The 16,417-nt window shown below is 35.6% G+C and overlaps 2 protein-coding genes across 3 annotated transcripts; one reads left to right on the forward strand and one right to left on the reverse strand.

The window, feature by feature from the left end:
• The first annotated feature begins 1,124 nt into the window (after positions 1 to 1,124).
• LOC136824196 (furin-1-like) lies at positions 1,125 to 14,000 on the forward strand. Of its 2 annotated transcripts, XM_067080376.1 has the most exons (11): positions 1,125 to 1,595; positions 8,374 to 8,424; positions 8,578 to 8,674; positions 10,606 to 10,643; positions 10,729 to 10,799; positions 10,989 to 11,077; positions 11,278 to 11,441; positions 11,589 to 11,722; positions 12,564 to 12,657; positions 13,400 to 13,500; positions 13,775 to 14,000. In XM_067080376.1, the coding sequence occupies exons 1-11, from the start codon at positions 1,518 to 1,520 to the stop codon at positions 13,995 to 13,997; spliced, it is 1,140 nt and encodes a 379-aa protein (XP_066936477.1). In that variant the 5' UTR covers positions 1,125 to 1,517; the 3' UTR covers positions 13,998 to 14,000. The 2 variants fall into 2 exon arrangements, with proteins under 2 accessions (XP_066936477.1, XP_066936485.1); XM_067080384.1 differs by lacking the exons at positions 1,125 to 1,595; positions 8,374 to 8,424 and having other exon boundaries at positions 8,584 to 8,674; positions 10,989 to 11,120.
• LOC136824133 (putative ammonium transporter 3) lies at positions 1,861 to 6,266 on the reverse strand. Its single transcript, XM_067080298.1, has 7 exons — positions 6,041 to 6,266; positions 5,180 to 5,425; positions 4,462 to 4,803; positions 3,714 to 3,953; positions 3,125 to 3,363; positions 2,684 to 2,870; positions 1,861 to 2,310 (listed from the first exon to the last, which is right to left on the reverse strand). The coding sequence occupies exons 1-7, from the start codon at positions 6,228 to 6,230 to the stop codon at positions 2,240 to 2,242; spliced, it is 1,515 nt and encodes a 504-aa protein (XP_066936399.1). The 5' UTR covers positions 6,231 to 6,266; the 3' UTR covers positions 1,861 to 2,239.
• Positions 14,001 to 16,417: the final 2,417 nt, after the last annotated feature.

The following is a 16,417-nucleotide window of genomic DNA, read 5'->3' on the forward strand; positions in this document are numbered from 1 at the left end:
ATAAACTATGATTGCTATGATTGAGCTCAAGACTTTCTGGTTCCTTTGAAAAAAGTATACTCTTATATTCATTCTACAATTGCCATGCTTACAAATTTTATTTTTTTAGTGTTGAATTTTTCTCACATTCCGCGTCCCGACATTTCATTTTTCGAAAATAATTCACCAAAACAAAATACATGATGGCAAGGCATCCCTTATAGCCCTTATACCTACGCCATGCTGAAAATCTTTTTTGTAGTTTCTTCTCACCAGTCTCCACCGTGTCCCGACATTTCATATTCTGAAAACGTACCATATAACATACTCTCTCAAACGACATCTCTCTACTAGCCCTCAACTATCAGTATTTCGAAATACCCCGGTAGTGAAAATAGCTAAATACTACCACGAAAAAATACTAGTGCTAAAAACTAATGAAGTGTAAATTCCACTTGCCTGTTTCATGGAAAATATTTTGAATGTCTCTCGCGTGCAAATTTAAAACCTATTTTCACGTTTTAATGTTGAATTGGTTGAATTTTTGATTCGAGTCTAAGCGTGGTGCCGTCATTTTGTGAATAAGGCACCCAACTTGGTTTAAAGAAGTTTTTTTCAAAATTTTAACAAGTTTATCTCGTCTAATTTGTTTATCTTTGACTTTTAGATAAAATAGTATTATTTTTCGGAAGAGCTATTGCCATGCAGATAAAAATTTGACTTGCCTGGCTTTTCCCCATGAGGCAAGTGAATAGGATATGTGCCTGTAAGGGTTTAAAAAATCTGAAAATCAAATTTCAGTCCCATTAAGGGTCGGAAAAATAGGAAAATTTCAACTTTTTGCTCCCAGAAAGATTTAGTAGTTAGCAGTAGATTTAGTCCCAGAAAAATTTAGTCAAATTAGTCCCAATAAGAGTCACAAACAAAGTTTTCCTTTCTCTTCCTTTTTAGTTCCGCTAAGGGTCTGCGGGACCCCCTTCAGCTCGCAACCCTAGTACCCCCCCCGGATGAACCCAACAAAACGTTCCGTATTCCTAAGACTGATGGAAAACCATTCATTCACAGAATGCAAAATCTTATCCGTGAAAATAAAAATATCAGGTAGAACGAGATTTAGGACAATACAAAAGTTAATTAATACGAAAGTTGATCTTGAGTGACTGCTGTGACTGTCCTTATTGTCACATCACATTATCATATCACAGAATATCTGTGGCAGGTAAATACTTCCATAAAACGACCCCTAAAAACCTATAAGGTATCAGTGTTGATAGTATTTCGCTACAAAAGGAAGGTACGAATTTATGGGTTTATAACAGGAAAGGCTACGCAAATAAAGCTTCTTTCTGATTCATCATCCGGAAAACTGTTTATTTTGATGACCCGAAAGACAATAGTGCTGGGTCAGAAATATCAATTTTCACTTCTTATTATACAATACTTCAAGACATTGACACGACAAATGCAAAAACTACGAATAAGAAACTTTATACATCGATAGTAAACTTTTTATAGTTGTTGGCAGTTTTATTTTTAAGATGGCTGAAAGATTTTTGTGGTTTTTGAAAGTGATATACCTCATAATCCTGTCGCTACCGTCTCCTTTGAGAGGTCAGGTATGTAAGAAGAATTTTCACTTAATCCAATTCAATCAATAAATAGTTTTAACCCCCCCCCCCCCCCAAAAAAAAAAAAAGCTCTGGCAAAGCCAACTATGACCTACCCTATTTTTTTAGCAAAATGGAGAAAAAACAAACATGTTGTTTTCGGTAAAACTGCCGTTTTTCTTCTTTCCTAATTCTATCCTTTAGCCCCGAATCTACTTTTCCTCTGTGTGTCCCAGCCCCCTAAATCATTTTAACGAGATTTGATTGGTTGATTGCTTATTTAACAATATTCAATATTTTTCGGATAAATTTCACTTAAATACAAATTATTCAAACCAAAAATTCATCATGCGGTCAAGACTACAAAAGGTATGCTATATTACAATCAAAAGTATTTCAATTTACCAAATTCACATATATACAGTCCGGCTTGAAGGTTTTTGCATTCTCTACGTAGATTCTGAAGCTATTAGCAATCCTTGAAGCGAGCCTCGTAGTAGAAGCTATCTATTAGAAGATAGCTGAGCTAACCAGTAAGAAAACACTCATCGAGCACGCGATATCCGTGGGCAAACCACCACAAGATAAAAAAAGAAGAAATCTTTCATCCTTTCTTCGACCTCAAACAATCACAACACTTGGGTTTTGTTTTTTCAAGATGGCGACTCTTTTTCTTTTTCTTTCTGCCCACGAAGTACCAAAACCACTGAATTTCCATTTGGTCCTGAAACAAAACATTTTAAAGATAAAATTAGAAATTTATATTGTTCCATGAAAACACCCCTGTCTCGGTGACCTGGTAAGGATACTCAAGATATTGGATGAATTTGAAACTTGAACAAGTCATATAGTATAAATTTTCAAAATGTTTACTGAGCTGAGGATAGTTCTTTGTGGACCGAAACAATTTTTAAGTGACTTTTTTTATGAGGCATATGCTGGTGAAGTCAAAAATTTCAAAACAGAGAGCGCTTTAAATTTATGGCTTAGCTATATGGAAATTACTTTTTAAGTAAGAGAAATCCTGCAACTACAACAGAGAACTGGGACCAAGCGTTGTTAATAATCAAGACAAAGAAAAATTGAGAAAAGCTCACCAATCTGTGTAGAAGACATTCCATTGTGTTGTTGGATGGCGTTCTTGTTGACCACGTGTTTTCCAAATACGTGCTTCGTTTCGATTGTTTTCACGTATTCGATGATATTATGCTCGACTTCATCCGATCCAAGAAGTTCTTTATCGAAACCGATTCGAACACCAAAAGTTGCTTTCATTGTAAGAAACTGTAAGAGAATTCAGAAAACATCTATTGGAAAACAGTTATTTTAATCATTTTCTAAACGAAAAAACTTAGTGTCCATATTCTCCATCAAGTAAAATGGAACATCAAAGGGAAGCTACCTCAGTTTCAAAACCAAATCATTGGAATAATTTATATTTTTAATAATCGATCGAAAATAACTACTGATAACTGTTAAAAGTTTCAAAATCCAGGACACATGGTATCTATACTATCTTGATCATCATCAGAACTTACCACAACGATTGAGATAGCGATAGCCCATGCAGAGATAGCTAATGAACCACCGATGTTATACGCTAAAAGGTTTCCACTACCACCATAAAACACGCCTTTCTCTGCCAAAAAGAAATCATATCCTTTGGGCGGGTTGGCGAAAAGTCCGGTGGCGATCATCCCCCAGAATCCGGAAACCCAATGAACGCCAAAACATCCCACTGGATCGTCAATGTGAATCTTGTTTAAAAATGAAATCCCTAGAGAAGCAAATTTCATTATAATGTTAACTAAAAATTCAAAAGCCTTAGATTTTCAAATGTAGACCTCTCTAACCAAAAAACTTCAAAAGTAGGGCACTCATAGATTTTCCCCTAAAAATCTCACTTCAAATATTATCTAAAAGCAGAGTCCTTTTTACTGATGGACACCTATCTAACAACCTGAATGCAAGAAAGAAATGATTTTTATTCTTCAAAGTTTCTTTATCTCGGATGAAGCACAACAAAAGATGGATACAAGAAGATGTTCGTCTGTATCTATTCTTTAGTTTGAAAAGAAGTATAACAGTCAGTGAACATTCTTCGAGTAAGAGACACTTATCACTGACCTCCATTTGCCAACAACCCACCAATGAATCCAATGATGACAGCATGCCATGATTCGATCACCGCCGCACCTGCTGTCACCGACACCAAACCTCCAAGTATAGCGGAAGCAAATTGTGGAATATCCAAGATATACTTTCGTTGGCGATACAAGATGATGTTCAATATTACGCCCGCCATTCCTCCACCAACCGCCCCATTCATTGTACTCACGCCCGCTCTTATTGAGAGACGCCACATACCTGAAAATAATAAAAGGTCATGTTAATAGACACAAATTGGAAATACGGTAATACATCAAACAAACCTTTTAGCTTGAAGGGTCATTCAATAAGGTAAGGAGAATGAATTCGAGTTTCCAAGGTTGAATATCTTTATCTGCAAGTGTGTCAATTTAACGTTCCTTGACGTAAGACGTCATTCATTCCTGGGTAACTTAAACTTAATTCTCTTTAAAACAGGTTAAGTTAAAATCTTATAGGCTGTAATGAACGCGGGGTAATTAATTCAATAATCCTTAGATTTGTAGATGGATAGAGTCGATATCTTAAGTGAATAGCCCAGTAAGATAGGAATTTTAAATAGTCTTTTTATTGTTTTCACGGGGCTCACGGCCAGGCGGTTCGGCAATGAACTAAATAGAATATTAGGGCTCGTGGTTTGAATCCCCGTTTTGTAGCGCTTTTGTACCGTTTTGTAGCACTGATCTACCACTTGGCCACCACTCCTTAGTGAAATATGTTAACTCACCTCCAGTGACGGCGAAAGTTGATCCACAATTGAAACCGATCCATCCCCACCACAGAAAGAACGTCCCCAAAATGACGTTCGTCGGACATGCCATGCCGTACGTCTCTTTATCGTCATGTGAAAAACGTCCATGGCGTGGCCCAAGAACGATGGCGGCGATGAGACAGGACGCCCCTCCTGTCATATGAACAACAGAACCACCAGCAAAGTCGAAAGCACCTTTTTGTTTCAGCCACCCACTACCGTGCCACATCCAGTGGGCGGGAAAAGCGTAAATGAATGTGGATTGAATAAATATGAAAACCATGTAGGAGGAGAGCTTGATACGCTCCGCCACTGCTCCTAAAATGATGTAATGATAAAGTTAAAAGAAGACACTCAATCTAATCAAATTAATACTCAATGGACAATACTATAGTATGTTTCAAGCTATAACCAAACAGCTACTATAGAATCGATAATCACAATCTAGTTCTAGATACTTACTACTACTCACACTAGCTACTTTTTAGCCTCGAAGAAGGGATATGGGATCAAACAGTACTATATATTGCTTCAAAACAATTTTTTGCTTATGTAATAAAGATATTAAAATTCAAAAATATACTACAAGCACCAAATTAAATTCCTGTCCAAAAAACTTCCTTTCAGGTAGTTTAAAGACTGCATGCATTCTGAAAAGTAAACACTAAGTTAAGTTTAAAAAAAATGTTTTAACCTGACACAATAGTCACTGAAGTCGTTGAAAATGCCAACTGCAGGAAATATCTTGCCAACGATATGGAATCTTCTCCATCATCACTAACGAAATAGTTGCCAGTGGAAACGAACGAATTATTGTTGTCATCTGACATATCACCGAATGCAAAGCTATATCCTATGGACCAAAAGCCGAAACCTCCAATGACGACATCTAGCATGTTCTTAACCATCACATTCGATTCACTTTTACGTGATACCATTCCTGTAACAGAATAAGCAGCAAATATTAAAGAGACACACATTCCTTAACGCAGTGCCTCATCTTTTTACCTAATGCTATTCTAAATGAAATTTTAATACACTCTAATATACCGTCAAAAATAAGACAATTTTAAAACAATCCGGAGCCTGGAAATGCTGAATTTCAAGTAATTTTAGGGTTAAAGTATCAAAAATTGAGTATAAAGCCTAAGATACCTCATTTTGCTTTAAAAAAAGAGCCGGGCCTAAACAAACATTTTCTGGTTCTTATAAAAAAAGAGTATAAAGGTCGTTAAAAGGCCACTAGACATGGCGTTCTAGGTTTACAACGCGATGCCACTAGACCAATTTGAATAAATTTCATATACAATGAAAATTTATTAGTAGATTCTTGATATTAGGTAATTAGTTAATGAAATGAAAATGAAAATCAAAATTTTGGAATCGTAATCAACAGACCTTTTCATAAATTAAGTCACGAGCAACTCTGATTTAATCACCTTGGTAATTGGTTCAAAACGAAGCAGTCATTGCACTTAAAATAATTTATGAAAAGATAGAGCTTTGACTAAGATATCTTTAAAAGAATAAACACCGGGGATAGAAATCATTTTACCAGATTCTAATAAACCAAACCCAGATTGCATCGTGAAAATGATGAAGGTAGAAATAATGACGTAAGCAGCATCAATAGCCTCGCTTCCGCTGTCCCCACCAAAACCATTACGAGGCTCGAATGATGAAGTTTCGATCACAGGATCGTTGGAACCGAGAAATCTTGCGGTGGTCGTCGAATTATTGGTCATTCTCAAGCTTTCTCATGTGTTTACAGCTGGGGTATGCTGAAGTAAACAATGAAATTAATACATTCAAACTACAGAAAATTACATATATAGTAGACGATGCTATCGTCCGTTAGAGAGAGAGTAAACGCAGGAAAAAATATATGCGTAGAGTTTACAGCCATCACGGCGGTTTACGGGAAATAATAGTGGCGTTTGGAACAAATACTGTAAACACCTCCGCCACTGCTTACTCCGCCCCTGGTCTAACCACCGTTTTCAAATTCATCCCGCCTTCTAAACTATTTTTATTTTCATATTTGATATAATTTGATTTTAGTATCAGAAATTTGAGACGGTGGCTCAAAGAACTATTGATGAACTGCTTCTTCCCATATCTGAATCATCTTTCAATTAGTACAAAAGTTTTAATGAATTTGAGCAAAGGAGGCCTAGTATCAGATTGTCTCTAAAGTCTATTCACGATAAGTGTGCACTCTTTTTTCTTTTACCTATAACTTTTGAAGGAATTCTTCAATCTTTATAAATTTAGTATCATTGGAAAGATATTAGTGAGTGGAACAATTTGAAATAAAAAAAATCTTAAAAAAATTCTAAAAATGAAGATGAAAATGAAGAAGAAAAAAATGAAGATCTTGTAGAAAAGTGCTATAACTATCATTTTCACTGAGGTGAATCCTTGATCATCGAACGTCATCACTGTGAAAAAAATTCTCAAAAATAATCATTCAGTAAAAAGATATCAAACAAAGTTATAAGCTGATTGGCGTCTAAAAACGCTGTTTTCTGCAGTTTTTTGCTGTTTTTTTGGGGTCAATCACTTATTAACTTTGTATCATAACTTTATATTTAATAAATATTTTAATGAAATTTCTTCACAGTGATGATCTCCTAAGATCAAAGAATCTCTCCAGTGAAAATGAAAGTTATAGCACTTTTCTACAAGATCTTGCTTTTTTTCTTCTTCATTTTCATCTTCATTTTTAGAAGTTTTTAAAGATTTTTTTATTTCAAATTGCTCCACTCACTAATATCTTTCCAATAAAAACCAAATTTATAAAGATTGAAGAATTCCTTTAAAAGTTATAGGTAAAAGAAAAAAGAGTGCACACTTATCGTGAATAGACTTTAATTCACTTCTCCGTTTCACTGTGACCTAGAAGATATTTGTTTCCCGGAACAAAGTTGCATAATCTTAGCCAATAAAGTTACAGTACTATTTCAAGCCACGCCCACCCCGAATATTACAATCCACCTTGTACTGTCTCAAAAATAAAGAGCTTAATATAAATTCATTTTCGAACGTACAAATACTCTCCCTCAAAAATCTTTTTCCGTGGTTGATAAGCCAAAAAGCGTTTAATGAATATTGAGATTCAATCGAGGATTTGCCAGGGCAAACCACGAAGTAATTACATTAATTTTTATTCTCTCTACTTTCTTTTAACTATTTCCAATATTTCATAATTTCAGTTCTGCTGTATATAAAGCATATTGGCTTTCATTAGGTTGTATAAAAACCCTCACATTTCCCAATTTGTATATCACATTCGATCAAAGCTCCCTATTTTCACTATTTTTAATTAGTCTCACTGGTGTAACAGCTAATCAGCGTATCACGCAAAGATGCAGTTTTTTGGAAAATCTCTCTCTTCTATCAAAAATATAAATCCCAAGCATAATTTTTCTTTTTCCCATAATTTTCCCCTTCTCCCAATATTTGAGATTTCGGGATGAAATTGAAACATATTAAATATTGTTTTCAACGTGTTGATATTTATTTGTTAACTGGTTGTTGGTGTACAATGAATTAGAAAGAAAAAGAAATTTAATTAATGACGTAACAACAGAAAAATTATCCACTCATTGATATATTGATTATAAGAAATTTGAAAATATTTTTCTTTAAGTAATATCAAGACTATTGCCCAGCCCCTTTTTTGGTGCTCCCAGGCATCGTATATCATCGTTTTGAGGCCATCATGTAGTTTTGAGTGAGTGTTATAATGTAAGCTATGTATTACAATGAAATACGGAAATGTAAACTATTATATATTATATATATAAGGCATCTACCTCTAAGAAGAAAAACTTTCCAACTTTTTGATGTTTTGATTTTTATATTTTCTTAAATTTTTATCCATAGAATAAAGAGTTGAAATTCAATGACCCAGGCCTGAAAGACCAATGGTATTTGGTGAGTCATTCTTACACCCCTGTCCCCCTGTATCATCGATTATACGCCTAAGTTCCTAAAATTATATGACCTTGTGACCTTGAGAATCTATTGTAATAAAATATTTTCAGTATTTCGGACAGATATTCATTTCGAACGATTTATATTTCACAGGGTAAAAATGCAGCTGATGACCGTCATAACAACATATGGTCGGCATGGCAACAAGGCGCCACAGGAAAGGGCGTTCGAATCGCCCTCATTGATAATGGTGAGCTTTAGGATCACGATTATAAACGTTTGTTATTATTTGTCCTTCTGTACTTAATTTTCTTAAATTTCCAAGAGAAAAATTTAATCGTATAGATAATTCTTCTCAAAAACATCCTTCCACTGGCATATACCTTTCAAAGATAAAGTGTCATTTTTTTATTTGGTCTTTATTCATATACTTTAGACAAACTTCGTAATTGGTGGTAAACGCCCGGTGTTTTTTGTGTGTTTCCGTATAAGAGATTACGTCATGAATATCAAGAACACGAAAGAAATTTTTTACCGACGAAAATATTTTTCGATGAAGAATTTTCTACCGATAAGCTAAAAAAGATTTGTACTTATAAAATTCAGAAATCTGAAAAAATATATGATATCACGAGATCTAAATTATTGAGCACAGCCAAAAAGAAGCGAGACCGCAATATGTGATCAAACAAGAGAGCAATGCCAAAATGAACAACTAATGGCGTGACAGATGCCAGCACATTGAAACCAGAAAAAGAACAAATTTCATACTTAGAGCAAACAACATGTTGTTGTTATATTTTTCATCGTCAAAAGTATTTTTTTGAGTGCAGGAAACTTTAATGGCGGATTCATTGTAGCAATTGGGAAAGCCGAAGGAAAGCAATCAGAAATTAATTAATTCATACCATGTTTATTGATCCAGTCCTAGCACGTCTGTTCTAAGCTTAGGTAATCTTACATAAAGTTCCTTAAAAGACAGGGTAACCTCACTAAGGATCAAAGAATAAGTCTCCACGAATGAATGACAACAAGACTCAATTCTTTTTAGTTACATCCTACATGCGGCTGTGACAACATTTCTTGTTTCAAGAAGGGTAGTCTTTTTCGCAGAAATATTACAAAGCAACATAAAACTTCGATGACCAGAACATTACTCTTGTCTCCCGAATAGACGCCCCCCGCTAATTGTTAAGAAAAAAAAAATCCAACCCCCCGCTCTTATTGAGACCCCCCACTAATTAAATTCGAATAATTCAATATTTTATTACAGTGTAGATGGACCTTAAACTTGTTAAAATTGTCCTTTTTGTCAGTATTGGTTCTTATTTTACGTGTTCATCTGTTAAAGTTTCTTTTTTGTTGTTGAAATTGATACCAATTAAAAAAAATCTGTCTTCAAATTACCCCCCTCTTATTCCATCCCCCAGCTTATTAGAATTTAGAAAATTTTCCTACCCCCCTGCTTATTCGGACACCCCCCGTCTATTTGGGAGACAAGAGTAAGAACTCGAGGCTTAACGAACTCTAAAACATCCAATTTCTTACAGGAAATCGCACAAAAATAATCACAAAATAGTGAAAAATAAGAACATTTTATGAACATTTTCAGGCTTACTACACGTTTTCTTTATAAGAACAAACTACATAAGCAGTGGCGTGGTGGCAGGGGGGCCAGGGGGGCCAGGCCCCCCCAGCGGAGCCCTTTTGAGAAGAGGCGCCCAAAAATAAGGGACGCCAAGAAGGATTTTTCAGGCGCCCATATCGAATGATTGACAAATAAAAAAACAAAACTGGCGCCCCTCATCACCTCAAAAACTCAAAATTTTCTGGCTCGCTTCGCTCGCACACTCCCTTTTTTGTGTTCATAATGAGCGTATAGAGAGGAGCGCCAAAAACAAAAAATCCTTAAAAAGGGCGCCATATTTGCCTTGGCCACCTCAGAGAAATTTTCCCACCACGCCACTGTATATAAGAACATAAGGCTTCGATGGCCAAAATGTTAAGAACATGTTAAGAGCATCTGAAGGCTTTAAAATTCTTTGATGTTCTTATAAAAAGAGCATATATTTGAAAATACTATTCGCCAGAAAAATATTAAGAATTTTCTGATGTAAAAGAAAACAAAAAACTTTGCGCATTTTTGTACTGTCCTGGCTAGTTTTGATTTTTCTTTTCCAGGGGTAGAAGTCACCCACAATGATCTCCTCGACAATATTGTAAGTAAAAGAAGTTTAGCTATTTTCCGAATTTTCAAAAAGACGATGCAAAAAATTCATGAAAAACTATCTTCATATTTTTCAGGTCACAGAATCATCCTTCAATTATGGAGATTTCAATAGAGATTTACAGCCAAGGAAAACAAGGACACCTGGGTATAAATTCAAAGTTTACACAGGAAACTCCGAAACATCAAATTCTATCAAACGATTCTTAATCTCCAATTTCAAAAGTTTCATCCCAATCCAGGACCAGGACAAAAACAGTCTTGTGTATGTCTGCATGAAGCAAATGTTATTTTACGACCGAAACAATCATATGTAGAATAATCTTTTTTTACTTAGACACGGCACGAAGATGGCTGGAATTATTGGGATGTCAGCCAACAACAACCAGTGCGGTGTGGGTATCGCTTATGAAGCGAAAATTTCAGGTAAAATTAGCGTGTTTGTCGGAAATTCTCTCTGGTGCTTCCTGTAAGACTTAGAATCTAGAAACACGGATTACACAAATTCCTAAACTGTCTCCCACTTTGTATTTTGACTGCTTTTCTAAAGCTGAAATAAATCTATCAATTGATAAGGTGGTAAGCGAAGTTCTTAAATCTAAGATTCAATACCCTCTATCCTTTAGCTTTGACATTCGGTTGGACAGCACTGGCGCATGCGCAATCCTACACACACCGTTTGAATGAGACAGATATTTACGTTTCCACTACGGGGCCACCTGACAATGGACAGTTCATCGCAAAACACACCAAACAAGTGATGAAAGCTTATGTTAAAGGTATCACCAAGGTAATCATATTGGATATAAAGTCCCCAGCCAAGGCTTCAACAAGCTTCACTAATTTTCAAAAAGCTAATAATTACACAATTGAAACGGTAGAGAGTGTCGTTCCTCGAAAGTAAGATCCATTTACTTTCCATGCTATTATTTTTCAGGGCCGCAGGGGATTAGGGTCTATTTACATCAGAACATCAGGATCAGGTGGCTACCATGGGGACCACTGTGGTGCTGACGGAACCGTTAATAATCTTTATTCCATTGCGGTGGCAAGTGCTGCTAAAGATCACAGGTTCGTTGACGTATTTCATTCCATAACACTAAGCATAGACAACTGCTCCTTTATAAATCTCTTTTTACTTCACTGTCCCTAGATAACAAAACTAAAATATTGAGATATAGCTAGACTCGAGATGTATTCACACAAAGAACCCTTCAAATGAAACAATGATCCTTTTCAAGAGAGCGCACAATCAAACACTCATTTCCATTTCAATTTCCCAATAAAGCGCCATTCATGTTCGTTCAAGTGGCAATTGAAATAAAGGCCAGGGCATTTTTAAGCAAAGATGTACCATAAGTATCTCTTCATACAGGATGTTAGAAGTATATTTAATTGCTTTTTGATGACCACACTTGCGTAATTTTAATCTAGATTAGATGTTTAACAGTACACATTAGCAACAATTTCTATAATTGTTCATCTGACGTAAAAAAAACCATATATTTCGTTGCTTATCTTTTATTCACGTAAAAACTTCCCAAAATATATCCTGAGATATAATGAAGAATCGAAGAAGAGTAACGAGATAAACCGTTGTATAACTTTAGAATAGTTGTACAAGAAAACTGAACATTTTAAACGACACACTTGATACAACCTGGCTATCATTAGCCTTTTTCATAGGATTCATTTTTTAGTGTATGAAATTTTTCTACGTCACTGCAGTGAATCGAATAAATGGTTTTTGAATTCCCAAGCCATAAATTATGACAAAAATCAATTTTTTTAACATTTTTTTCCTTACTGTAAAGGGGGGAATCTGCACAGATTTGGTAATCTTTCCCCTGTACACTTTTCCTACGAGGGCACCGAACGATCAAACTTTGAATATGATTTTTCAATCTTCCAGTCAAACTCTATTAGGAGAAGGTTGCGCGTCTATCTTGACTTCAGTATACACACAACAAACAAAATGGTTTGTCAAAGGATTCACCAAAGATGTTGTAAGTCTCTCTACCCATTCCTAAAACTGACTTAAAAAACTTAAGCTTACAAGTAAACCATAATATTTAAATTTTGTCCGATCCAGCAAAGTAAAGGTGTTCCCTATGGGGGAATAAGACGAACAGTCATGGGGTTCTAAATCCAAAAATAAAACAAAACTCTTTGCAAATATCTGAAAATAGGGGTTCAGCTTATCCTTCCAAAAAAAAAAGAAGAATGAAAGTAATGGGATTTCATAGCCCTGTTGAATTGAGAAAGATCCTCAATCGTATTATAGTCTAGCTCGGGGGAAAATCCCCCAGAACCCCTGTAAGGATATTATTAAATCGACAATATTTTCAAAAATCATAAAAGGATCGCGGTTTTTCCCAAATTTATTGAGAAATCCCAAAGAGAAAATGTGGGAGATCAAAAATGCAAGAATCAGCAGATTCCTAAAAACTAAATCATTTAGGCCTCCCTCCCTTCTAGTTTTCCTTAAAGACTACCTCCATCAATAGCGAGTTTATGTATTTATTTGCACCCTTTGAGGACGGTGGAGTGATAAAAGCCATTTGAAAAAAACCCGCTGTTTTGACCAGAAAAACTCGAGGACGGTAAAAGGCGCTAATTTACCATATTTATCAGTCAATCGGGATCTAGACAAATTAGAACCTTACCGTCTCCGTTACAGAAAAACACAGATACATAAACTAACCAACTATCACCAAAATACAGATTCTTATTACCTTTACACTTTAGATCACCACTGATTTAAAAGGTTCATGTACCATCAATTCCGGTGGCTCATCAACTGCAGCAGCCATGGTTTCTGCTATTGTTGCTCTTGCTCTCAGTGTTAAGTAGGTATCATGCTCTTCTTCATATATAGCCTGAAAAACGAGTGAGAAACAGATTTACCATTATTTTTTCTTCTAATTATCGCGGCATTTCCCTTTTATCTTAAATATCTCTTCATTGATATCTATTAGTTATCGCATAGTGCCGAAAGGTGTTTGATAATTCCAGCCATGGCGTACTAAATTTATAACATGGTTCCAGCCAAAAAATCTGGGTAGCTTATATAGATAAAATGTGTACTTGACGGATGACAACAAGTCAAAACATATCTTTCAGTCAGCAATTGACTTGGCGTGACGTTCAATACCTGATCATCAAATCATCCAATCAGAACAATCTTCCTGTCACGTGGTACACCAATGGTGTTGGTCTTCGCTTCAACTCGCGTTACGGTTTCGGGATTCTCGATGCCGGAAAAATGGTCACCCTTTCTAAAACTTGGAAAACAACAGGCGTTAATATGGTTTCACAAAAGGTTCTAGTCACAAAATCAATGTAAGTATTTTTCGTCAATATCAAATTTAGTTGTGCTTTGTATAAAAATTTTGAATGTATTGTTTTAAGGACAATTTTCTGAGACATTAAATTATTTTTTTATGAATAGAAAGTAGTCTTAATAACATCCGCTGTTCTACACAATTTTTTGCATTTGAATATGGTTACTTTATGCAAGGGGATCTTACATTTTTCACAAGAGCTCTCCAACCTACAATACCGTCGTCGAAAAGCATTTTCCTGTTTGTTGTTGTTGTCAGTCTTCTTTAAAAGACGACCGCACCGCTAAGGGTTGATATGTGTATTGACATTGATTACTTACACGTCATTATCTTTTCATTGTTTTAGGGTGTTGACTTCATTAAAAAAGAACGAACTAATCAATCTGCCCATTAAAATCACTAATTCGAACATCAAATGCCTGGAACATGTTTCTTTGCTAACGTCTATAAGATTCGCTAAAAGAGGTCAAATTGCACTCTATCTGACGTCACCAAGTGGTACTGTCACTGAGTTGCTTGGATATCGATACAAAGACACCAGTCGTAGATGGTTTTCTAGATGGAGATTCACTTCTGTTCATTTTTGGGGAGAAAAACCTCTTGGGAAATGGCTTGTTCAAATTGTTCTTAATGGTATGGCTTTTTGGATATAATATTTCAGACCTTATTTGTGTTGGCATTACGTCTGGAGACGTATAACAGAGAATCAAAGCTGGATCACTCGATCTAGAATCGGCAGAATGTTCAGTTTTTGATATTAGATAATAGAAAATCAAAGAAAATTAGGCTACTAGTAAATTCGAATAAAACTGAAAAAGTTCGTTCTTCTGACTTACAATAATCTCACATTACATTTTGATCTCATGTCAGCGCTTACATTGCACTGGTGAAAGCCTGGAAAACATTTCCTTAAGGAGCGTACCCATAGGGTCGCGCTCCATAGTTGTTCACTGGTTCAAAACTTTTCTCTTCCATATTTTTAGGAGCTGGCAACGGACAAGTTCGGAGAATGTTTATAGAGTTGTTTGGTTCCAGTAATGACGAAACGTGCAAAACATTCGCCTGATGAAGAGACTTGATTAATTATTTGTGGTTAGAGTCCGTCTCAAAATAATCTGAAGATAAAAAAAACTGTAACTTTTAATAGAATTCTTTTAGAACTTTTTTTGGTATATAGAAACTTTGAAGCCTCCTGATTTCAACCAGCTGCGCTGGAAGGTCAGCCCGAAATCCGAAATGATTGATTTTTTCATGTTTTTAGCTCTAAAATATTTTTAGCCCAAAAAGATAGATGGCGATCAAATAGTGACAATTCAATCTAAAAAACAGTTTTGTTCAGCTCAGAGTGCCATAAAGAAAGTTTCAAAGATTATCCTTATATCACATATCCATATGCCCCACATATGAAAGCTTGGAAGTTCTATGTAACGTTAATTCAGCACAAAACGGTTACACAGCTGCTGCTACTGTGTCTTCTTGCCAAAATAAATTTTAAAATTGATCCAAAAGAGTAATTAGAGCTAAGATGTGAGTAAAAATAAACAGAAAAAGATCACTCAGCAAAAATTTGGACGCTGAGAGCTTTAAAACATCCCACTTTCAATTTTCCGCCTCATTCATGAAGCGTTTAAAAAAAACGAGGCATCTTGGGTACTTTTTTTTTGAATCAGAATAAAAAATCACACGTGGATTCCGATCGGAATAATAGCTAATATTGCTTAGGGCTAGCCATCAGCGATGTTCGGCTCTACTAACCCGTTCGGGATGTTTTTCGAAAACGTAGAAGAATCGGATTTAAACTTTGAAGTCTTGACCACCGGGAAAAATCACGAAAGGGATTTGAAGGGTCACCAGGGCTGACCAATAATTTTTCCTTAGAATACTTACATTGAAAGTTACTCTTAGGTCCCAAATAAACGGGCCCCCCGCTTGTTAATTTTTCGAAAATTTTCCAACCCCCCCGGACCTTATTAGGACCCCCCCCCCCGTTTATTAATCTCTAAGAATATTTTCAGCTGTCAAAGAGAAGGCCCCTTACTTTGCTCTAAATAGCCTGATTTTAGTCTATTTTTACCTTATTTTTGGATTTCAGAAGTACAATTTCCAACCCCCCCGGCAATTAGGTCCCCCCCCCCCCCGTTTATTAAAATCTAGAAAATTTTCCAACCCCCCCCCCCCGTTATTCGAACCCCCCCGTTTATTTGGAACCTAAGAGTATATCTTTAGAAGGTGGCCTGTTGGATAAGAAAAAAAAACAGAAAAAAAAGGTTTTTGACTCCACGAGTTACCTTCTAAAGGATTTATCTTTTGATGCAGTAACTTATGTAAAAAATGATTTATATAGCTGAAATCAGGAGGTTATATCGATTATATCGACTTAGTCGAACTTAGTTGGATTATACAATAAAAACGTTTCTGTATA

This window comes from Clytia hemisphaerica, unplaced genomic scaffold (genome assembly GCF_902728285.1).
Source record: "Clytia hemisphaerica strain Z4C2 unplaced genomic scaffold, Clytia hemisphaerica genome assembly, whole genome shotgun sequence".
Lineage (NCBI taxonomy): Eukaryota > Metazoa > Cnidaria > Hydrozoa > Leptothecata > Clytiidae > Clytia > Clytia hemisphaerica.